We start from the raw sequence: 23,710 nt of genomic DNA, 5'->3' as shown, positions 1-23,710 counted from the left end.
TCCCGGCAGAGGAAGGGGGGAGAGGCGGCGGTCGCTGGAGGGCCTTGGGTCCGTTCCCCCGGGCACCCCCCGCTAAAGCGGTCCTGAAGGCAGCGGCGGGGAGCGGTTTTCGATAGCTCGGGGGAACGGCCTGCCCGGGCAGCCGAAATTCAACGAAATCGCTACCGGAGCGGGGCGGGGAGCAGGGCGCCGGGGCTGAACCCCTCCCGGGACGCCCCCCGGTCCCTGCTGCGGGGCTGGGGCGAGGCTGCGGTCCCCGGCCGTGCGCGGAGCCCGGGGCGGGAGGGAGGAGCCGCGGTCCCCTCCGCCTCCGGGGCGACGCGGGGCGGCCGCACCTGCCGTGCGGGCCGGGGCGGCGGGGCCGGGGGTGCGGGGCCGCTATTGTCTCCCCGCCACCTGCACGCCCTCCCGCAGGGGGAAATGCCGGAGCTGTTATTCTTCCTTTCACTCCTTCCCCTCAACCTCCCGCTCTGGACGCGGCCGTGAGAGAGGTTTCCACAAACCCTCCCGGCTCCCCCCGCCGGGGGCTGGGGTCGGGTCCCGGCAGGCAGGAGCCCGCACGATGCCGGCAGCGTGCGTGGGGCGGCGGGGCAGGGCCGGTCACGACACGCTGGAGAGCCCGCCGTGCCTCCCGCCAGGAAACACGACCATTTTCAAGCCGGCTCCTCTAACCAACAGGAAGCGTTAAAGATAGAACAGCCGGGGCTGGGCGGGGGAGATTAGGAAGCCGAGCATCTTCGGTGCACCGACAGCCGCTGCGGGACCATTCCCACCCGTGCCTGCCACCGGTGGGGTGGCAGCCGTGGCCGCCGTCAACCCACCTCCGCCCGCGCGGCTGCCCCTCTCTGGGCAACCCCACCCCGAACCTAACGTGGCGAGTAACCGGCCCCTTTCCTCGCCGCCGCCCTGCCGCGGGTGGGCTTCCCGGTCCCGCCGAGCAACCCGCAGCTCGCCCCCGCTCCGCACTTCCACAAGAGGCAGCAAGCCCGGGGGCCGGGGCGGGGAGGACCAAAATTATACAGAATAAAGAGGTCAGTGATGCTCTGAGCAGGCCCAAGACCTTTTGAGCAAGCGCTACAACTATCCTCCTTTAATTATAACAAAGGATAGCTAGAAACAACAGAAGCAAAAAAGAAAACCCAACAATAAAGGCTTAAACCGCGTTGCCCCTCCACACGTCACTGGCAGAAAGTGCGATCGAGCCAGCGCTTGAGTTTGGTCCCCATTGCTCAGGTTAACAAAGCCAGACCTCGCTTTCCGTGTATTTTCGACTCCAAGCTGCAGTAGGTGCTTGAGAAAAAAAAAAATTGAAATTACTCAGCACTGCACTAGGAAAAGAAAAGCTGCTTTAGGGAAGGGTGGTTTTTTGTTTTGGTCAAGTAAATTAATGTTTCACTTGCTCAGAAGTTGCTGTCCAGGATTATATGATTTGTGTAACTTAATACACCACCACACCCTTGTCCTGAGCTGCGCACAAGTAGTTTGGCTTTTGTTTTCAAATCCTTTCTAGCCCTCCAGCATTTGAAGAAAGTCTTTAAAATATTAACCAATACAACTGTCATCTTCCTGTGTTTCCAGACATTTTACAATAGGAAACAAAGAACAAAACCCTACAACAATAGCTCAGAGGTATGAATTGCCTCATTCATCTCACTGGAATGTTCAAAAACATTAACTATTTTTTGACTGATTCAGCAGAAAATGTGCTGCCAGATAATAAGCTTGTGCCTGATCCAGAGGAGATTCAGGGAGCGAGAAAGGTTTTATTTTTCAGCACAGCAAAGCAGCACCTTTCCTGAAAGGAAGCAAATACTCTTGTTGATGGAAGAGACTGCGTGGGAGGAGAGAAATTCTGACACGGCTTGAAGGGAGCCGCTGCCTTCCTCTCTCTGTACTGGCTCTGAAATAGCAAATGGCTTATTTCAACCCCGATTCTTAATCCACAAAGGCCCGCAAGGGTGGTGGATGCTGGAAAAGACTTGCATGTCACTGTAATAAATTAATTAGCAATTAGTGCCCACTCAAACACACCATAACCGAACAGTGCAGTCCTTTGGCTTTGAATGGGAAAGGCCCGGGACTTCAGTGTGGGGTGTTTTAATCTCTGGTTTAACACTCTTGGAGCAGGAAAGACAAGGTCAGCACCGTAGGCTGAACTTCTGTTGAGACAATACCATCATTAAAACAAAGTTTGAACAAACTCCCGTTAAAGCACGTTGATGCGCTACGGCCAGTGAGAAAACAGATGGCTCAACTGTCATTCCGCCCTGTCCTCCCCTCAGGAATGGTGGGAAAGGGAATGAAGTGCCACTTCCAGCGCCGCTGTCTCATTTCCAAGACCGAGAGGTCAGGACAGCCGTGCTCGTGGAGCCGTGTCCTCAGGCGTACTCGCCCAGGGCGGGCAGAGCTGTCCCAGCCTGCACCGGGCACTCGGGGTTTCCAGCGCCAGCGGGTTACTGTGTCACATAAGACAACCAACAATTAACCGCAAAAATACCTACTACACCTAAAAATTGAACAATAGTCAAAATCTTAACAGAAATGGAATCGTTAAACAATAAATAACTGAATTCCTCAACTTCTGGAATATCATCACAGGGTGATGGAAAAAGGCTGTTTCATTAATGGACTGTAGTGCTTGATGACAGAATATTTGCATGTTAATACAGAACAAAGTAAAATAAGTTATTTTTGCTTACCCCACCACCCAGTATCGGAATTCTTGAAGAGTTCAGTAGCAAGTGACATCCTCACACTTCCAGTTAGCCATTCCAATCAATGACTGGGAAGTGGCAAATATCTTAAATAACGACTACATCAGACAACTGAGGAATATTTTTTTTAATGGGATCTTTGACATTTATGAGCAATATGCACTTCTTAAATAAATAGAAAACATTCATTCAGAAAAAAAAAAAAGAAATCATTAAAGTTTTAAAAGTGCTAGTTTTTCCAATTTCCTTCCAGGATTTCATGATACAGCATTATATGTGCCATTTTGGCTGAATTCAAAATAATTTTATGCAAAGTAAAGCCACAGTTATACTTCCCTTTCTACCAGACACAACCCCCGCCCCAGTAATCCAACCATGTCAGCAAATTTCTAGAAATTAGTGCTTTAGTTCTCTTACCCCTGCTCTGCCACACACAATATCGATGGCTCACAGTTGGCACAAACATGTAAAAGTCAGTGTTTTTAAAAAGTCAACAGAAGAACCTTTAAATAAGCATCCTTGTTAAAAGTGTATTAAGAGTACATCTTGGGCTCAAGTTGATTCACCTTTTAGATACTTTAAAAACCATGCCTAACTGTAAATAAAAGTGCACACATACTTCAGCACTGCTCAGCACTGACTCAACCAGGCATTTAGAGGTGTCCCCGACCTGGGCTGAAAACTCAGTTCTGCAAGTTTTACATTGCTACAACAAAGTGACCTCTTCAAAGACAGCTTAATCCTTGGTTTCCTCTAGTCCTTTACAGAGGGCTCCCTCTCAGATTCGAAACAGTGGTTGCCAGCCATCTCGGGGGATGTTCAAAACAACTTTGGCAACTGCCTGAGCTGTTTCACATCAAGAATGGTGCCAACAGAATTCATGCTGTTTGACTGGTTTAATGTTTCAAGGGTTGGAGTATGCAGATTTTCAGGGAAGACCTGAATATCCCCTTCATCTTTCCTGCCAGGCTGTTCAGTGAATTCAACTCTCCCAGGAAACAATCTGGGTTTTGATTTTAAATCCTTTAAAACCTGAACTGAGTTCTCATCTGCTTGATCTGCTCTGGGAGGAAGAATTTCATTTGTTATATTTCTTAATACAGGGTTGTTTAATTCTGGTGGAGAAGCATTAGTAGTCAGCTCTCTGCTGTGACTTTTTAGATGGATGGAAAGTCCACCATCACTTCTTGTGGATAATTCAGTCCAGTGGTTGAAGCCATCCAAAACAGGGGTACAGTTTTTGTCCAGCATGCTTTCACTTTTGACAGTGCTAGAACTGCCAACTTGAACCTGCAGTTCCTCTTCATCTTCACTACTGTCATTGCCCTGTATCAGCCCGTATCGCTTCATGTACTTCTTGGTTGCAAAAGACATATTGTTTGGCGAAATTAAGCTAAGACCCACCATGCTCTTGTCCATATTTGTATGCAATAGGTCTTGGAAAGAGAAATCTGCAGGAGGATTTTGGCCTGAACGACTGAAAGAAAGTCGAGATAACTGATTTTCACTGAGATACTTGAGTGCTATAGCGTTTGCTTCCATGCTCAGATCAACAACATTAGGAGTTAAGCCACACATGCTGACATTGGCAAATGACATATAATTTAGTCCAGGAACCACTGCTTCAGGATTTATGCACGCCAAGATGCTGAAATAAAGCATCAAAAAGTTAGCTTAGTAACGTATGCATTTTACAATATAATCTGATAATTTCATTTTGCTTGCTGTACCAATTTCTCCTTCCTTCTGAACACCACAGCTCGATCAGGCTGCTCAATGCCAAGATCATACATTCAGCATGTACTCAAAAGCAGCTCTGCAGCTACTCACACTGACAATATCCAAATACAGTGTTAGAGAATTGATGATATTCCCTTCTGATTCAATACTAACCACAACCCTCGTATGAAGAACCTGCCTCTATCAGGTTTCAGAGCTGCTTTTGCAGGTTTAAGCTCTTGGTCTATTCTCACCAGTGAACATGACGTTATATGCCTCTGGCCCTAAGACTCCAGATGCTGCCATCCAATCCAAAATTTATAGCTAGATAGAAGATACAAGCCCAATGACAGAAAACAAGAACATCTCCTCTTTCCCAATGCATGCCAATTCCAGGATTTTTACAGGAACTCTGACATAGTATCTGTTTCCAGAAGCTTACAAGGTTCTAGTTTTTGAAGGCATCCTTCAGTAAGGGAAATGTTCATTTGTTCTGTTGCTTGGTACACCAATTTCTTATGTACATTAGGTGTTTAGTTTAAAGACTGAAAGGACAAGCTCTGGTACACTGGTAGTGGTTATAAACTAGCACATTTAGCACCTGCATCATACACTAGTTCATAAACCCAAACTCCTTGTGTTGAGAGTTAAGACTCTTCCTATTTCACTGAGCAGAGATTCTGAAGTTTGCTTAGGGAGAGTAAACTCCTGGCTCAGATGAACAACCACTAATTATGCTATGGGGTCGCACTGTTTTCTTCTCTACTGAGCTATAGGACCATTTCTCAGAATTGTTTACCAGTCATGAAAGCGGCGGAAGGAAGAATCCCACCCCACTTCCCAAGTTTGAAGAAAAAAAAAACCAAACCCAAGAATTCCAGTTTTGTCTTGTGGGTTCACTTATTAGCATATTATTGATATTAAAAGAACACTGACAGACTCTCCATCCAGGAAGGTAGCCCAGAAATACCAGAAAAAATGCCTGATGAAATTCAAGTGGAAAGAAAAGAGCTTAGAAACTGTATGACTGGAAACGGCTTTTGATACATAGCTGAAGAGAAGATTAATTAGGAGATGGTTAGATTTTTGTTGTTTACCTAACAGTTATATAGTAGTATCAACAAGACAATAAGGATGAAAGTGAAGCTGTACCAGACAGTTAGCCTATGCCTGAGCACCTACATAAGTAAACTTCTGTGCCTCAAACACCTTCTTCAGAAATTACTTCTGCTCCTTCTGTTTCATCAAGGCTGGTTCCCTCCCCAGCCACTGCAGCCTCCCTGTTTGAAGTCAAAGCACTCACAATAACAAGCAATTAGGACAGAACCAATTTTGATTACGTATCAAAGCCCTGATAACAATTTCACTTATACTGGTGAAGTGCAAGACAAGGGTTAAGAAGCAGAGACAAAATATATAGCTGCTTAACATTCAGCCTCCCAAGTCCAGTGTTTCTCTGGAATACTTTGACATAGCCCAAAGGATTGAAATTACTCAAGGAGCTTCATTATTATTCTCGGGAATTGTGTGCTACAGCATGCACAATATTTTAAGAATCACCAGATGCTCTAACAGCCAGAGCTACTTGTGTTATATTTAATTAATCTGAGTTTTGCTAGCAGAGCTCTTAAACCTGTCTGAAATACCCATAGCAGGAGCCACTGTTTCATCTTTGCAGGAAATGCAGATCCAGTTGCCGAACAAATCCCCAGCGGCAGTGAACATGGTCCCTTCTCTTTGCTCATTGAGCCAATCGTCATTTTCAGTTGGATCTACAAATTACTACTCAAAACAACCAGTATTTTACCTGGCATTCTCCACTTTGTGTGTATTTTTCTTTATTTTGCCAGGCGAGTCAATTGTCACTCCAAGAGTCTTCAGTTGTTCGAGTGTAGCACTAATCACACTCTCTTTATCCACCACTCCCGTGTCAGTCTCTGAAGTAATTTCTGTTGTATCATCAATATTCTGATATTTAGGACCATCATCATTAACAAATCCTGCTTTAACAGGCAAGTGATCTTGCTTTTCCGAGGACTTTAAGAGGTGGTTCACTTGGCCCTACAGAAAAAGGGAGTAGAGGAGAGACCACATGGACAAAAACATCATGACATGCAGGAGCTGTCAAAAAACAAAATCCTAGTTTATTCATATGCAACTCAAAATACAACTAGATGGGTTAACAGCTTATTCTGACAAACAAGCCAAATTCAGATTCAGTTCAGATGCAATCATGTAAACTCACAGCAGTGTAGTCAAACACTGGAATACCTTACGTTTCAAGCTTTCTGTAAGAGTCTGTTCTGAATTTAAACACATCACATACTTGAATCTTGAAGAGTATCAGTATCTGCCCTTTAAGGCAATTGAAGGTAAAATGCTGTGCTATTTTAAAGGGCACTAATTGGGGAAGTTAACTGACTTTATCTTTTAACTAAAGAATTATTATTTATTAGGCAGCAGGCAGTACTCCATGTATGCATGGGAGAGCGAAGTACAGAATAACCACTTAAACCTTAAAAAAATGAAGAACCACAAACTTGGAACGTTTTTGTAGAGCAGAACACGTGAACTTGAAAATTGCACGCAATTCTCATTCATGCCAATACCACATCAAAACTTCAGCAGTATGCTGTTTTGACTGTTGCATTCAGTTCAGAATATAAAATTTAAATGAATTACCAGTAAGTCCTGGTAAAGCTTCTGATCCTCTGATGGATGCCGAGGCAGCAACGAGGCAGGTGGCTCTGAGTTTTGCTCACTTGTTACCACCACATGGTTGCTGGCTCCCTCTGTTGGTTCTCTCTGTAAAGACACGCTAACACTTTCTTCCAAGGATGAACTGCGAACAAGTGCTTGGGAAACGTTTCCATTTCTGAAAGAGAACAGCAAGATAGCTAGATATTTCCTTGAAATAGAAAGCACAAGTATCACTACGGGTACCCTATCTTTTCATGAACACCAGAAGGGGAGAAAAATCGAGTACTAGAAACAGATTCTAACATTTCTCCGTTTGTCTTTTGCGGGAGGCTTTGCTCCTTTCTGCAGTCATTTTCTTTCAAAAGTCATTTGAGGACTGAAGAAATACCCCCCCACAATGTGAAACTACAACAGCCTGACTTAGTTTTTCAAAAGATTATTTGAAAATGGCAATGGCTTCTCTGGACTAGTCAGAACTCAGTGACACTCTATGACTTAACCTTAAAGCAGATGACATTAAAGTTATTAACAATTTGGAATTTGTCTTATGTTTTCAGCATTTTTATGGACACTTAAAAGCCTTTAGGAGTAATGTCTCTTTCATATGTTCTGAAACATGACTTATTGAAAAAGCCTTTTTTACCAAGGTGAGTAACTGATAACAAGATTCCTGTGGTAGTTTAAAAACTTCTCAAAGACACTGTTACAAGTACACACATACACAATGCACACTGAGTATCATGAACTGAGAACAAACACCTAGTTGGAATATTTCTCAATAGCAGATGTGAAAGAGGAACCATAATCTATCCTAAGTTTCCAGATAAAAAGGGTAAATATTCTAGAATGAGTTACAATGCAATGCTCTGCATCCCCTTCAGCTAGCTGGTGTGTGCATCGCATAAACCTTTTGAGACCAGACATATCAATAGTACTATCATCCCCAGGAGATCCTTAAGCGACCCTCCTCCCCCTTCCTGTTCCTCCTCAGGAGACAAGTGTAAGATAAGGGAATTTCAGAACTCAACTGATCAATTGCCTGTGTTGAAAGCGATAAGATTTAAATCATGTGACATACTAGATAGTCAATGTAGGTTATCAGTTACTGTTACACTAGCAATTATTCATCATTCCCAAAAATGTTCCCCTCCTCCTCAAAGAAATGTGGGTGATGCTCTACATTCTTCCTGTAAGATAGTCATACAGCTATTTTACAAGTTTATGAATCCAAGTTGAAGAGAACCTCAAGATGGCATCTCTATAAAGTACAACATTCAAAAGACTGATTTGAATCAGTAACATTTATGGTAGCAGTATATGTTTGCAGATAATACTCTAATCAAGGGCTATAAGTATTTAAGTTATAGCTTAATTATCATCATCTTTCCCAATATGATTATTTTGGAAACCTAATTTAACTGGAAGAGTATTCCCCCTCCTTTGGTTTTTTATACTTGGAGAATATTAGATCATTAAAAATAATAAATTATTGAGCTATTCCCTGTGTAAAAATAACATCCATATAGATAATTAAAAATATTTTAAAAATCACTTCCCAAATTAGTCTGAGATTAGTCATTGCACTACAGCAAATCTGAGCTTAAAAATAAGTAAATTAAGAGCAGTGAAGTTGGTACCTGCATTCAGCACACACAAAGTAATCAGGTGTAAAACGCAGAAAAATTCAGGGAACGGTCATATAATCATAAACCCCTCATCCTAAGCCCCTCAAAATTGAAAGGGTTCTGCACGCTGACAGGGAAAAGCCACTGTAGGAAAACAACTGACTACAGCAGCATCCCCTTTCCCCCTCAGGATTTAAGGTAAGAAAGGGAACGCTGCCAGCACTGTACATGTTTTTCCAAGTTAAAGGCTTTTGCCATCAGCTGCTGCTAATAGGTAGGCTAGCTAAACGTGCATGACTGATAAATGCAGACTCTAAAGGCAACTGTGTTTTGGTGAGCTGTACAATTCGAAGCATGATTAAAAAACAAAGAAGGGAAAGAACACAACAACTGAAATCAGGTGACTGTAATTCCTGAAAAAAATAATTATGAAAGTAGTCACTTATGAAAGGCAGTTCAGTTTATTATGTGAACACAAGATATTTCTGGTTACTCACTGGGGAGTGTTCCGATTAGTTCCTTCTTCCACAAGATGAATACTGTCTACAAAGCTGGGCATGTCAACCACCTTTAAGGAAGAAGCAATACTCGTATTACTTGCATCTTGTTCAGCATTAATTGAAATGCTTATGTCTTCCTTAGAAATCTCTTCATCTTCTTTTTTTCCTTGTGGCATGGAGTCGTCTTGTTTTTCTGAGGCTGTGTTCCAAAATAAGCTAGCACCTAGAAGAGAATTAGAGATTTACCCATTTAAGGGAAGTCATTACTATCTTCTGAGACCCTTTGGCTTTGTAAAGCTAGAGGAATAATTTCTTCACATTCAGTTTTTTTTTCACCATTTAAAAAGCAATTTAGGGATTAGAACAGCTAAGAGTTGCCAAAACATCATTCAAGTCCTAGTTTCTTCCAAAGCATACTTGATGAAAAAAAATGGTTGTATTAAAGCATTTTAATGCATTGACCTTGAGCCAGTTTGAAAGTTTCCTCCAGACTAACCACAGTAATTCCATGGATTTAACATGAACCAATACATTAATATGTAACTTTACAGACACAGCTGCATAACTTACTAAAATTAAAGCAAATACAGTCTCTTCTCCATGCAGGTAAATGCATGACTTACAAAAAAACCATCAATAATATATTTCATAGAACATGAGATGGGATAGAAGCTATTACTTTTAAAAACAGTGTATTAATTCAAAAAAAGATGTGGACTTTTTCTTTCAATAAGGCACAACTTAAAATAGAAGACCTTGCTAAAGCTATTGGAAAAAGTAATTCTTCCAGTGATAGCAATCACTGCCATTGCAGTCCAAAGACAAAAGTAGCTCCAGCCTAAACTTGCAAGTATCACCTAGAGAACTTAGCTGGTGTTTGTATCTAGGTGCACGCTCGTGTACGTTCAGCATTTCTGCAAAACATTCCCTCCACGCCCAAACAAATCACAGGAACATCCAGATAAAGTGATGCCAGTCTATTTTTAAAGACTAAAGGGTTACCTGTGCTCACAGCAATGCTCACACTTTTCCTCACGTGTGAGCCGGGTGAGGACTGTGTTTCCATAGAAACAAGGTCCCCTTGCTTCTCAGGCTGCAGAGCGTTGCTAGCTGCAGCTGGTTCAGAGGAACAAGCCTGACGAGCCTGTGCTTCCAGTAAGCGCTGGATCTGTAACGGTTATCAGAAACTTATAATTCGTACAACAAAATATAATGTATAATAGGCAAAAGTGAATTACCAAATTGGGCTCCTCTAAGGTCTGGATTCAAATCCAGGCTGCATTGCCACAGAAGTCCGATAACCTTCCAGTTCCCAGCAGCGCATGCAGCATAAATCAGAACATCAATTTTGACGTTGGCAGAGCTAGCCAAGAAAAGGTTTTAGGCACGCTGGCAGAACTACACCAAGACAACTTGAATAAAGCCTATTTGCACTACACTTGTTGGAAGTATTCTCTGTCCCTTTCATTCACATACAAAGCCTATTACTGACTTACCAGCCAAGCATTTATATGCCAACTGTCCCTACACCACGCTAAACCAACTTTGTATTGATTACAAAACTAAGCACTTAAATGATAAAATTAAGGTTGCCCAGGCAATGTTCACTCTAGTATTTGCATCTACCCTGTTCACCAATTAGTTCACAGTCCATGGAGAAATACCGTAACAGTGAAGGCTGCATTTATACAGTAAGGATGGCTTTCCCTCCCTCATGCTTTGAGAGCTTGATTTTACATATAGCAACTATATCTGAAGCATATTTCAGTTGCAATTTTCCAGTTTAAGCAGGAAAAATATGTATTGTGAGCAATTGTTCGAACTTTCCTATTCCTATCATTCATCACCAGCAGCAAAATTTAAACTCTGACTCTTCAGTCAAAATCATACCCTGCAAAATACAGGGCCAGCAGTGTAACTCAACAGGTCGATATTTTGAAGAAACGTAACCTGGTATCAAAACAGAACTTAAGGAGAGCAGCAAAGCCCAATTTTTCAGCCCAGCAACAAACCCCTGATAAATCCTGCCAGTCTGCTGCAAACAGACAACTGAAGTTTTCTAACCAACAGCCTCGATAGCTCAGGAAGCTGCAGGCTTGAAGGTGAGCAAAGCAACACACGAGAATGTTCTGTGCGTCACCTGTACGCTTACAATAATTCCAAAGTCTATAGCCCATGCAGTAATTTCTTTTACATAGACAAGCATATATATAGGAAAACATTTATACAGAAGGCATATCAGTTTGCATTATAAAGCAGTCTGCTAAAAGCCAAACCTTCATGTTATGGAAACTTGATAAAAATAAATGCAAAAATCTAATCAGGAGTCAAACAGTTTTCATTTGCTTTAAGGGACACCAATTAGCAGAGCTAATCAGGACCCTCCTGCACTCCCAAACTGGACCTGGTATGACAGGCTCCCTTATTCCTACAAGGATAGACAAAAGTTAATTCCTTTGGCAGGGGAACTATCAAAGCATAATCACTAAGAGGGCAGAGGGGAAAGCTGCCATTTCCACAAACCTGAGCTTGAAGTAATTTGAGTTGTCTATCTTGTTCTGTAAGAACCCGGTATGCATCTGGAGATAATCCCATCATTCCATTATCTGATCCTGCTTTAGAAGCGGGCATGTGCAGGCACGGTGAGTGAGCTGCACAAAACTGCGGACTAGAGGGGCTTGCACTTGAAGGCAGTCTTACTCCAGACGATAAGCTATTGTCAAGAGAACAGTTCCCCATTTTCCCATGATATCCCATGCTTATAGGGCTGCTTGTGGTATATCCTGGATTGCAGCAAATATTTGGACAACTGATATTTTGATGGAGCACTGTACATGGATTCTGTTGAGCCAGCTCTGATTGGATTTCCGCTCCATGTTTGGGGCTCATTTTACCAATTCCTTGCCATGAGTTTATTGGATTATATTGGATGGAAGCAGGAAACTGACAGTTGCATGCACTGGCTGGACAGCAAGGTGGCACTTGAACTGGCACCTGCAGCTCTGGTGGTCTTCTGCAGCTCTGCAGTGAAAAAGCAGAGGTGCAGAGGACTGGCTGCGTAACAGCAGAAAGCTGCTTGGAACTGGATATTGATGTTCTTCTAACTGGATGCTCTCCCTGCTGTGCGACTCCATCGGGATTTAATACAAGTCTTTCTGATGGCTTTCTGGGGTGATGCACAGATGTGTCCGGGGAAGGCCCACTACAAGGGGTTGAAGGAGAAGATCCGGAACTTTTTCTTGATTGAGGGCAAGCTTTCTTACAGTGCAACTGTTGCTGTAGTAGAGCTTGCTTTCCTCTGGAAGGCCTTGAAGTTGGAATTTTCTGGTTTAAATGGTTTGGTAATTGCCTCAAAGAGGGATCTCCCATACTAGCAGAAAAGTTTTGCTTGTCTTCAGAGTGCTGGGTGGGGTAGTATGTAGGTCCCAAGCACCATTTCTTTTTAATAGGCTGATGTAGCGCTGAGGGTAGACTTCTGGCATTTGAAGTCCCCATAGGCTTAGACGATTGTCCTGATTCTATGAAACTCCCATCCAAAACAAGTGACAGTTCAGGAACTGAAGGAAAGATCCTGGTAACCTGAAGGGACAATTACACAAGCAAGTTTAAGATAATTTTAAAATATCATCTTTCAGCTCTTCACATGCAGAATTTCCAAGAGAATGTTTTCATTTAAAATCAGTATATGATCATTACTAGCTCCAAGCCAACTACACATTGAATACTCTTCTAAAGACTGGAGAATCTAGATACAGAAAAAGCAGCAAGATCTCTAGGATCATTCTTAGAAGACAAAATTGCTTTCACACAGCGTAATAGCCATGTCTACCAAATGAATGCTTCATGTCATCCTGGAGAGCATTTCAGAGTACAGATCTTTCCCCTGCAAGAAGACGGTTACATGTTCCCTCTTACTATTCTTAGACCCAGTAGACAGGTGCAACAGAACGTATTTTATAATGCAAAACTGTCACATCCTTCTAGACCTATGCTGTGTGAGGGCTCCTATTTCATTATATATGTATATGCTTCAGTAAAAAAGGACAGACCAGCAGATATTTCATTTACCCAGAAATACACAAGAAAGAGTTTGCTGCCTCTGTCTTTGCCTCAGACATCATGGCTCTTCCATTTAACGGTAGCAAGATTCCCAAAGTAGAACCTACTACCTCTGTTCCCAAATTCTAGCATATACAGGAATTAAAGCATCTATAATCCTGGAAAAAAGCAGGTTAACTAGAGCAGGGGTTGGCACTCTTGGTCCATTTCTTCAGTTCTGTTTTCCCCTGAAAAAAGTTGCAAGTTTTTTCCACTTTGAGACACAAGCTTTATACTCTCCAGTTCCCTTACAATGAGCTTTGCTGCTTTAAGTGTCACATCTGAGATGCCTAGAACAATTATTTACTTAGTTACCTGTTGACTCACGGGGTGAGGACTTGGAATTGGTCTGGGGGACAAATCCTCATCTTCTACTCCAGAGTCGTGATCGCTTGCTGACAACTTGCTGGGTGAACAGCCTTGGGAAGGACTAAAACCAAAATAAATCAAACTAAAAATGTTTGCTTCTCAGATTTGGCAGCAGTAACATAAATCTTCACGTTTTTCACTGTGCCATCTACAGTACAATATCAGCATCATTTTTTTGAGAAGCAGCTGCTATATATCTCCTCCCTGGTTAGCTAGGGAGTTCACACAGCAAGCAGTTCTAAGATCAAACAGTGAAAATACAAGTGCTGCTTTTGGGCAAAAAGATACTAACCCTCCCTCCCTGCACCCTGAGACATACACACCTTTTAAGTGACATTCTAACAGCAAAGCACTGATTTATATTAGAAAGATAGGGAGTGCTACAGTAAAGATTGTAACATTGTTTAAGGGAAAATAAAGGCCATCTTATAGTCATAGATAAAAATTTGATGGATAAGGCAAGTGCTTAAAAATCCCTACGTTTCAGCCTATCCAGGTCTCACAGCTCTGAAAACTCAGAAGGAAAAAGGAATTTTTACCAACTTAAGTAGATTTCAATTAGAGATTTGCTTCAAAGGACAGATCTCACAGAAAGCTTAATACAGTGAACTAAGCTCCATCTGTAAGGAAGCCTTTTTAGAAACATCCACTGTATAAATTACAACCATCAGTAGCAAGAGTAGAACTACCAGTAGTTTTTCTTGGAATATGGTCAGCTTGACAGTCTTACTTGAAGAATATTAACACTAGGAATAAAAAAAGCACATACACAGATTTTAATGCAACAAGATCACTGTATGCACAACTAAAGTAACACCTGGCACAACAGAGGTCAAAAAGCCTCACATGCAATAAATATTCAATTTTTGCATATAAATGACATCTGAAAGATTTACCTTCTGATAGGAAGTTTCTTGCAAACTCTGCTGAAGAACTCAGTTTCTGCATTTTGTTTTTCTGCACTCAACTCAAACTGGATAGGGCTCTTGTCTGAAGGTTCAACATTCTGTAATGAAATTTTCTGTATTTGTGAAGCATGAAACTTTCAACTTTTTGTCACTGAGGTACTACTCACAAAGAAACAGTTTTAGGGACGTCTATATCTGATTATTTGCTGCTTGTCCTCTACTTTCAATTCTCAATTCTTTCACTGCTACAAGGAGGCAGGCAACTTCCCTTCCTGTTTAACACTGTCCCCCCTGCTACTCTAAAGTAGTTGGCCTAATTATAGCCATGAGCAGATGCTTCCTTGCTGTAACTGCTTAGATATTCTTCCACAACCTTTCACCACTATAGGAAACAGCAACTGTTCCTATACTGTTTCACACACCACAGCTGGGCAAGCCCTGAAGACAACAGAAGTAAACCTCTGTTAAGAGGCCTGTCGTCTTCAGAAAGCTAAGCTGTACCTAGGCTAAAGGTGGAAGGCAGCCCCGAACAGGGAAATTTAATTGGAAAGAGAACAGAGTAAACAGCACAGGACACACATTACACTAGCTGCTTCTCTGCCAGAACATAGGAGCATTTATCGACAGATTAACAATTCAACTTCAGGTTCTGTACAAGTCTAGGAAAACATGTGAGGAAGTGAGACTTCCTAGAATTTCCTCAAACCTTATTAGTTATCTCCCAGACAATGTATCACCAAATTCTTTCAAAGAGTTACTTTGCATAAAGATAAAATTCTTCCTGCTTTGTTACTGTAGCGCTGTAAGAGATCTGCAGATTAGTAACCACTGAATTCCCTTTTGCATTCAACTTCAAGCAAAGCACAAGTACGTAGCTTTGCTCTCCAGAAAGCACCAATGTGCATCACCCACAGCAGTTGTTAGATGTCTCCAGCATGCACACAGCATACCAGATTAACAAATGCTATAGGAAATCAGAATCTCTGCTCATAAAGCCAAAAGGTCACTAGTAAGAAGGAGCACTAACCAAGTCCAACACAGCACACTACGTTAAAAGACAGATTCTTAATGCTATTAGAAAGGTGAGCAGTTGCTGGCTTTAGAGGTCATTTCTCAATTTGAGAGAGAAACTGAATTTACAGTAATCACTGTAAAAAGGTAGCTTCATAGAGCTACATACTTTTCAAACACTGAAGTTCCATTTGCGGCACATTATAGCAACTCCTCCTTTAAGTACTTATGCTAAAAGTCAAATTTTTAAGTACCACGATGCACTAGGAAACCAAGCCACTTACTTTGAAGAGGTGTACTGTTTCATTGCAAGTTAAGATCTGAAACCCTAGTTCAGTCTGCCCACTGCATGGAACACACTCATAAAACTCTGGCTCCTTGTGTGTCAATGAATAAAGCACAATAAGAAAACTCCCAGATTCTGAAAAAACCCTAAAATAGGAAAAAAAAAAAATCACATCTTAAAAAAAAAAAACTTAAGAAACAGGAAGAAAGCCCTTAGTTTCTCAATATACTGAGTAAACTATCACACAGTTTAGCAAACTGGTGAATCACTGCATTTTGAGCAGTACTGAGCTATAGATAGAGCAGATAGACTTATGACTGATGCCACATGCAAGAATCAAAGCAAAGTAAAAAAATGGGAATAATTTGTCTACTTTCTAGTTCAAACCTTTAGGATCACTTAGTACTTTAAATGAATTCCTAGAAGACTTCAATCATAGCATAGAAGAAAATATCTATAAAAATGATATTATGATTTATTTTTTTTTATAATTCAGTTGAAGATCTATCATAAAGACCCTTAGTGTTTCAGTTATCCCTAAACATTCCAAAAATGCTCATTAGCAAACAGATTTATTTTTTTTTTTTTAAGAAAAATTATATTGAAGTTTTTTCTACAGGTTGAGAACAGCGAGTAACAACAGTCAACATTTAACACAAAAGATCATTGTAATATGCTTCTTTGGGGGGTGGGGGTGGTGTTTGTTTTTTCTTTAAATAATCTATGTGATAGAGAAAGCAGTAGGAACAAGATGCTTGAAAAATGCATTCACACACACAACTTCAAAGCTATACTTACAACTTAAGAGTTAAAAATGTATGACGCACAGATTAAGCGGTTAGTCTGCAGAGGTTAATTCTGTTTGCATGGTTCATCAAATCTGCCTAATCCACTTCCAAGATGGAATCAGTGAAAGTTAATGAGCGTCAAGCATCTAACTTGCCTATCTAATAATCTAATTGGGCTCTTATCTGTATTCGGGCATATTTAAACTGTTAAGGGAAAAAAGTCTATTCTGTAATTACAGGCACATCTGTTCACCAAATGTGGTTTTATTTCATAATTTAAAAGCAAGTGTGGTTGAGCAGAAAAAATTCTTATGCATACAGCATAGCAGTTTTAAACTATAAACACCTGAATTGCCTCCCAGCTTCCATATAAATAGAACTTGGCAAATGTTACAAGTGAAAAGATGTAGAGAATGAGGAATGATTATCTACTAACATCACAGTGAAAAAAAAATATCAGAATGCAAAAACTATAAAACAGAATATTTAGCAGGAAGTCATAACAGGACAGTATTAGCTGCAAATCAGTATGTTTCAACAGGTTGGTCAGATACAACCAGGGAGAAAGCTTATGTTAAAGAAAACACCCATAAGAAAAGTTCAAAAACAAAACCAAAACCCCACCACTGTTTAAACTACTGTTTCCTGCTTGCTGCTTCTTATTTAAACTAAAATGCAGTAACCTTCATGATATTAATATTTACCCTCTTCTGTCTTTGAGATATCAGCCCAGCTTTCTAACACTTCAGTCATAGAAAATTTGTGAGGCAGAAGTCAAAACCAGAGAGAAAAATTAAAACAGACAGCCTTACCTTCTATATAACATATAAATCACAGAATTCCCTCAAATATCTTTGAGCAGCACCCATGTTGCCATGCGTTTCTGCAGAATACATTTTTAGGCAGCCAATAGCTTCTATGTTTTATAGATAAAAGTGACTTGCCTTTCTTGAATTGAAGAACTGAATAAATATCGCAAGCAACAGGCCCAGACTTGAGGACTACAGATATGAGTAACTCCACTCAGCCAACTAGAAGTAAGAAGAAATATCCAATTAGAGACAGTTCCATTACTGAGTTTCCACTATGTAATTCCTCAAATACATCTCAAATCAATATGTGTATTAACCTGTACAAACAGAGCCAAACACTTACACTCCAACTAATGGCAGAGCATAAGCCTTGGGATCAGACTCGAGCAGCAAAAGCAATTTTCGTGTCTGGTCCATAGTAAGGTAGCTGAAAGAAAAGAGAAGTTGGGTTTTTTCAGTATTTTAGAAGGCAGTCTTTCAGAAAAAATCCTGAAGAGACAAATACAAGTTTAGAAAACACTGTAAGAGAAAAAGTTCAGGGAAAAAAAATGCAAAACCATTCTTACTCCATATTTACAGTACCTCCTCAGATTTTCATCAGTTCCTTGTGTATCAAAGAATTATCAAGGACAAAATGTGCTTAGTATTATGGTATTCACAACAAATCCAGAAGTACAAGTCATGTTAAATTTGAAGAGTAACTTTCAGAGAGGCGTTCACAAGGTCTCTCTCCAAATAAAATGGCATTCAGTTGCTTCAAATTAATTCTCTGATCTGTCCTTAGTTCACCCTACTAAATTAGTTATCAGTCAGAATAACGATTCCCCAATACCATCTTACAAGCATGATTAACAGAAAAAGCTTTAGTTCACATTCATCTGATTTTCATTCTAGGGCAAGCCATGACATCGTTAAAAAAAGCTGGATGCTGTTTATATTTGTTATGTTAACTAGAGGTGTGTCCCCCTGCCCCAGTAGGAAGATCCTTCTACTGAAGTCAAAAGCAATAACACTCCTGCTGAATCAGTTAAGCTTTTTGCCCTACCCCATTTCCTGTTTCTTGTTTTAAATTTTTCCAAGTCCAAGAAGTTATGCTATTTTTATGCCAGTTATTTTACTAAAAAGCAAAGCACTGGTTGAGATCTCACCCACCTACCTGCTTTAGGAAATGCAACAAACTGCCAGGCAACCTTGATAGCTTTAGCATCACCCTTTACTCACCCACATTTGTAAGTTCCTTGAACTTGTGCAATATTCATAGGACTGTTCAAATTTCTTGCTAGGGCTGTGGGAATAATTGGGACAGACTTCACAGGGGTGTATTCTAAGATATTTGCTGCAGTAATAGAAGCCCATTGAAAATTAAAATGTAGATTATCCAGGTTTTCTGTGAAAACAATGTGAGCTCTAACAGTTAGCAGTTTAGAAAGATCCAGTGATTCTTTAGTGCACAGACTGTGCTGCAGACCCTAGAAGAAGGGAAAAGAGAAAAAAGTTAAATACACTAAATTGTCTTCATATGAGTACCATGATTCTAGTTGTGTTACACTATGAACTCAAATCATTCATCACAGCTACTATTGCAGTAGGCACTGTATAAAAAGCTGTTAACCCAGGTCTCCAAAGCTCATGGCTATACTGAATATAATGAATAATGTAAAATACACTTGAAATTAAGCTATGCATATCTAAGCATTGTTTTATGATGTATTCAAAAACCTGGGGTTACTTAAATTGTATAAAAACTAATAAAATAACAAGCAACTAGAAGGCTCAAGGTGACCTGTCAAAGTTTTCTTACTTGCATTCAAGAAATTTGTATTTTAACATCTGGGTGTATCATAATGAGAAAGTTCAGATGTGAAGTAAGCATTATTTGTATTATAAAATACACACAACAACAACTACAGGCAAACATTTACAGGAATGGAAGGTGTATTTACTAGATTATATGTCTACAGCAGAGCACAGAAGCAACAGGCACGCATTTCAGCTATAACTACTAACCTACATAGACTTCACATGCTTTCTTGCAAGTCACTCGCCTAGCAATACTTTGTCATCAACAATTGCGCAAATATTGCAACTCGTTCACAACAGATTTGAAGGAAAAAGCTGTTTTTTCTTGTTTAAGTAAGTTTGCTGCAATTGCTGTTGTCTTGCTGGTTTTGGTGGTCAGACCAGCTGAAAAACTTGGTCACACAGCAAGATTTTAGTCCAAGATTAAAGACCATGTGATCTTTAAACACCTGTGAAGACTAACCGATTTTAAGTTTCCGATACACTTTTCAATGACATTCAAGCAGCTCATTTCACATAATCAACTAAATAGTCCTGCTTCAGCCACAACTTTGCTGTGTTTGAAATTGATGGTGGTTGGAAATCAAGCCCTGTGCGTATTCCAGTCTCCTGCCTAGAAGACAGTTTATTGTTTAAGAGACCCAAAAGTTGCCAAGAGCTGCCTACCTTGAAAGCCAAGCTGATATCTTCAGCATTGTGCACTATAATATTATCTGAAGAAGGACCCCAGGCATTAATTGTACATGGAATCAAAAAGTCTCCAGGAAGGGACGCAGTTGGAATTTTGCCTGATCCACCAGCAACTTCTCGACCAGGATCAAAGCGGTCTATTGTTAGTGTTATGCCTTCCCCATCTTTAAAATAAATAAATAAAGTCAGAGTCCAAGAGCAACAACTCAGGCTCCTTCATAACGCCTTGCTCAACCAACCAACACCGTCTGTCTACCTGATGCTTAACATTACCTTCATCTACTGCAAGAGTCCCAAGCAAAAAACAGGAAAATAATTTCTTTTCATTCTGCTTAGCATGGCGATAGGCAAGTCGCAAGGTTTTCTCCATCATAGATAACTTTGGGTTTCTAAAAAGAGACAATAAACAAGTTTAAGACTCAAATTATTTTAATGCTTTCTTAAAAAGTATTTGTTCTATTGCAATAGCTTCTACATCTTTTTTTGTCCTTTAAAAAGAAAATATACAGAAACAGTCCAAAGCCCTAAACAACAAAAAGGTAAGAATTAACAACATTGTACAAAACGTCAATAGAATTTTAGCTCCTGTTCTGTGCGTCACCCCAACTATTCACATTCAAGAAAGCCATATTTTAACTGAGGCAACTCCACAGAATGCTCTGTACGATCATCTCAACAAGAATATTTTGGCTTGACTAGTCCAGTCAACCAACATCAGAGGGGAAACGTTTTTTCCTATGGAAAATAAAGAGCAAGGAGAGAGAAGAGCTTTTTTCTATATAGAGTAAGTAACAAGGGGAGAGAAAAGTTTTTTCATCTGATGGGCAACATTTTCACAAGAAATAGAGGTGAACACAAGTGAATTATTTTAATAGAAGGTGGAAAAAGTTAGAAACATGAAGAGCAAAACACAGAACCTCTAAAAAGTCTCCTAAGTTTAAAGAGTAGAATAGGCCAAAAAGCTTAACTAATTTTGATGTGGTGTTCTCTCATTTCAGCACAATATTTAGTGTGGATGCTTAAAGCAGCAGCAGAATGGGCTCAATGACACAGGAATGCAAGTACAGAGAAAGATTAGGTAATTATAAAAATCACTATTTAGTAAAAAAAAAAAAAAAGTAGTTAGTTTGGAATCTAGGGCAGTAAATACATCAGCATTATTTTAGCTTGAGATAGCTTATCTGATTTTGACTTGGAAAGAGGTCAAAGTTGAAAATGAAGCTACTGGTTTATGTGAATACTGTGATGATGGCTCATATCCTATCTGCTCAAGATAAGCTAAGTGAAGTGCCTCCCTAAAAATAAAAATAATTTATTTTAAACTTTGTTAAAACTTGGAGGTTTTAATATTAACTCAAAGAACATTATGTGGCAAGTACAAGCGGAGGCCCCTCTGACCTGTATGTAAGGGCTGTCCACCCTTATATGCACATATATGCATATACTTGCTCTAATAACTACAGCAAGATTTTTGTAACATCTATCTAAAAATTACCCATTTAAGTAATAAGGACCAATTTTTACCCTCCATTTGTTTTACAAGTCAGGCTTGGAATATCCTGCCCTAGAAATTCACAAGTGCTTCAGATTTGCCTGTAGACTCATTCTAAACAAAAACAAAAAAATCAGAACTTTTAGCATTTTAATCCAGATTCCTGAAGCAAGCAAAATGCTTCATTTTAAGTTTTACTTGAAGCATGCTATCTATATCCAGTTTGTCAAAAATATTTTTTCTCTGTAAATATTTAGAGACAAGGAAAAACATGTTAAAGAAAACTACAAATATGCAGCTACTTTTACAGCTTTCCATATGGGAAGGAAATTGAAAGAAATTGTAAGTTAGTTTAGACTGAGGCATCTCCAACCCACTTGACTGCATTATACCACAGAAAGGGAAACTCTCAAATCTTTCCCGTGAAAATCCCTATATACTTATAATGAACACACTGGTTGTTTCTTTTTCCTTTGTGCCTTGTCATACACTAGACTCAAAAGATAAAAATGAGACTTTGAATCATGTAATTCTTAATTTATTTTAACCTTTAGCTGCTAAAAAAAGGTTATTCATACCTGTAATAGGTAATATGTGAACCAATAACATCACCCATAGGGACCGGGTCCCAAAGTGCACACTTTGACAGAGGGAAACTGAAAGGGACCATCCTTTCGGGAACAAATCTGGGAAGATCACAGAAATAAGAAAGGAAAATGGATTAAGCTTAGTACTTTCAAATAGCATTCATAAGAAGGAACAAGGGAGTAACACTGTAAGAAAAACAACGATTAGGATACATAAGCTATTGGTACATTTTGTTTCAAGTTCAGGCCAATGAAACAGAAACTTTGTCCTATGAAGCTGTCAAGGATATGAACTACAAAGTGAACACAAAACTTCTGTTTTCTACCTGACAGTTCTTTCATGTAATCTTGGAAGATGCGTAGGCCAAACTACAAGTTTGCAGATGAAGCTCAAGAAAATGCTGTTCTGGATATATCATCGGACAGGAAAAGATTATCAGTCATTAGAAACTCCCACAGCACACAGAAAATCTTGATTTAGCAAACTTTAACATTAGATCAGCTTCCAAGAGCCCTGTTTTAGTCACTTTTTAAAGTCAGCATTCAATCCACTTAAGCTTTGAGGACTTCTGAAATAAAACCTTGGCTTAACTCAAATCTTATAGTGCAAAAATTGCAATCAGACTTCAAAGACACCTGAATAAATTAGTATGTAATTATGCAAACTTATTTACACAAGCAGGATTACATTTTCTTAAGAGTTGCCTAAACCAAGTCTGTTAAGTAAAATCCAAAACCTTTGGCAGTCCACAGCATTTGAGAAATATCTCAACGCTCTTTAATGAATAAACAAGAACTTCCTTTGTAGGTATTTGAGGCGTCAAACTTTGCCAAGGTGCTTTCTTTGCATCTCCCCAAGTTCCCACGAAAGAAGTTTCTCTATTTTTAAGGAGGCCCTCTAAGCAACTCATGTATCTCTCATGTTTCCAGCGACAGTTAATTGATTCACATTAAAAGCTAAACGCCCACCAAAATAATTCCTGATTTAGGCTTGTAAAAGGGGAAACTTTTTTAATGCCCCACTGTTTTCATCAGGTTTTGGCAAGCACGGATCAGAAACACACCCCCACAGCTCTTTATAACCAGAGCCGCACTCGCGGAGCGGCATCGGGCCCGGCGTGCGCCCCGAAGGCCTGGGGGCGATGCACCGCCCTCCCACACTTTGCGAGGAAGGGTATGGCGGACCCTCCCAGAGCGGTTTCCCCGACGTGGAGCGGGTACCTCAGATCTAGGCCGGGCAGAACAGGGTCCATGCGGGGCGTCCGTAGCTCTGCCCCCTCCTCTTCTCCCTGCCGTAGGGCACCGGCGTGGGGCCTGCCCGGGACAGCCCCTCCCTCAGCCAGGCGCCGGAGGGGGCCTGCCAGCGTCCCCCGAGGGAGGAAGGGAGCGGCCAGTGACACCCCCTCCCCAAGGCCTAACTACCGCCGCACTCCCTGCAGGGAGGCACCAGGAACCGCCTCGCCTCCCGCCGCAGCAGGACCCGACCCCACCCGTCCCGCCCCGCTCCGGCGCCTTCCTCAGCCCACGACCGACCCCTCGTTCCCCGCCGCCAACAGCCGCCAGCCAATCAGAAGGCAAAACCGGCCACGCTCCCGCCCCCACTGCCCGCTA

General features: G+C 40.8%; 1 protein-coding gene across 1 annotated transcript; it reads right to left on the bottom strand.

Annotated features, from left to right (window-relative positions):
- Positions 1-2,832: 2,832 nt before the first annotated feature.
- Positions 2,833-23,547, bottom strand: STIL (STIL centriolar assembly protein). Its single transcript, XM_087732862.1, has 16 exons — positions 23,321-23,547; positions 22,091-22,198; positions 20,294-20,409; positions 19,997-20,184; positions 18,752-18,999; positions 17,874-17,957; positions 17,663-17,749; positions 15,929-16,076; positions 14,622-14,731; positions 13,672-13,786; positions 11,782-12,837; positions 10,261-10,426; positions 9,256-9,481; positions 7,116-7,308; positions 6,241-6,494; positions 2,833-4,362 (listed from the first exon to the last, which is right to left on the bottom strand). Exons 1-16 carry the CDS (start codon positions 23,350-23,352, stop codon positions 3,534-3,536), a joined length of 3,960 nt encoding a protein of 1,319 aa, XP_087588988.1. The 5' UTR covers positions 23,353-23,547; the 3' UTR covers positions 2,833-3,533.
- Positions 23,548-23,710: the final 163 nt, after the last annotated feature.

Source organism: Nipponia nippon, unplaced genomic scaffold (assembly GCF_047370975.1).
Source record: "Nipponia nippon isolate SJK-2023a ecotype South Korea unplaced genomic scaffold, ASM4737097v1 scaffold_5, whole genome shotgun sequence".
NCBI classification, from domain to species: domain Eukaryota; kingdom Metazoa; phylum Chordata; class Aves; order Pelecaniformes; family Threskiornithidae; genus Nipponia; species Nipponia nippon.
The sequence above is the reverse complement of the archived record's forward strand: the minus strand, read 5'-3'. Positions and strand labels throughout refer to the sequence as shown.

Excerpts from the sequence above, each read along its gene's own strand:
- STIL (XM_087732862.1), bottom strand. The coding sequence starts at position 23,352 with ATGGACCCTGTTCTGCCCGGCCTAGATCTGAG. Across the intron at positions 17,958-18,751 it reads CAAGGAACTTACAAATGTGG|CTACCTTACTATGGACCAGA; the intron begins GTGAGTAAAGGG and ends CTTTTCTTTCAG. Across the intron at positions 13,787-14,621 it reads AAGAAACTTCCTATCAGAAG|TCCTTCCCAAGGCTGTTCAC; the intron begins GTAAATCTTTCA and ends TTTTGGTTTTAG.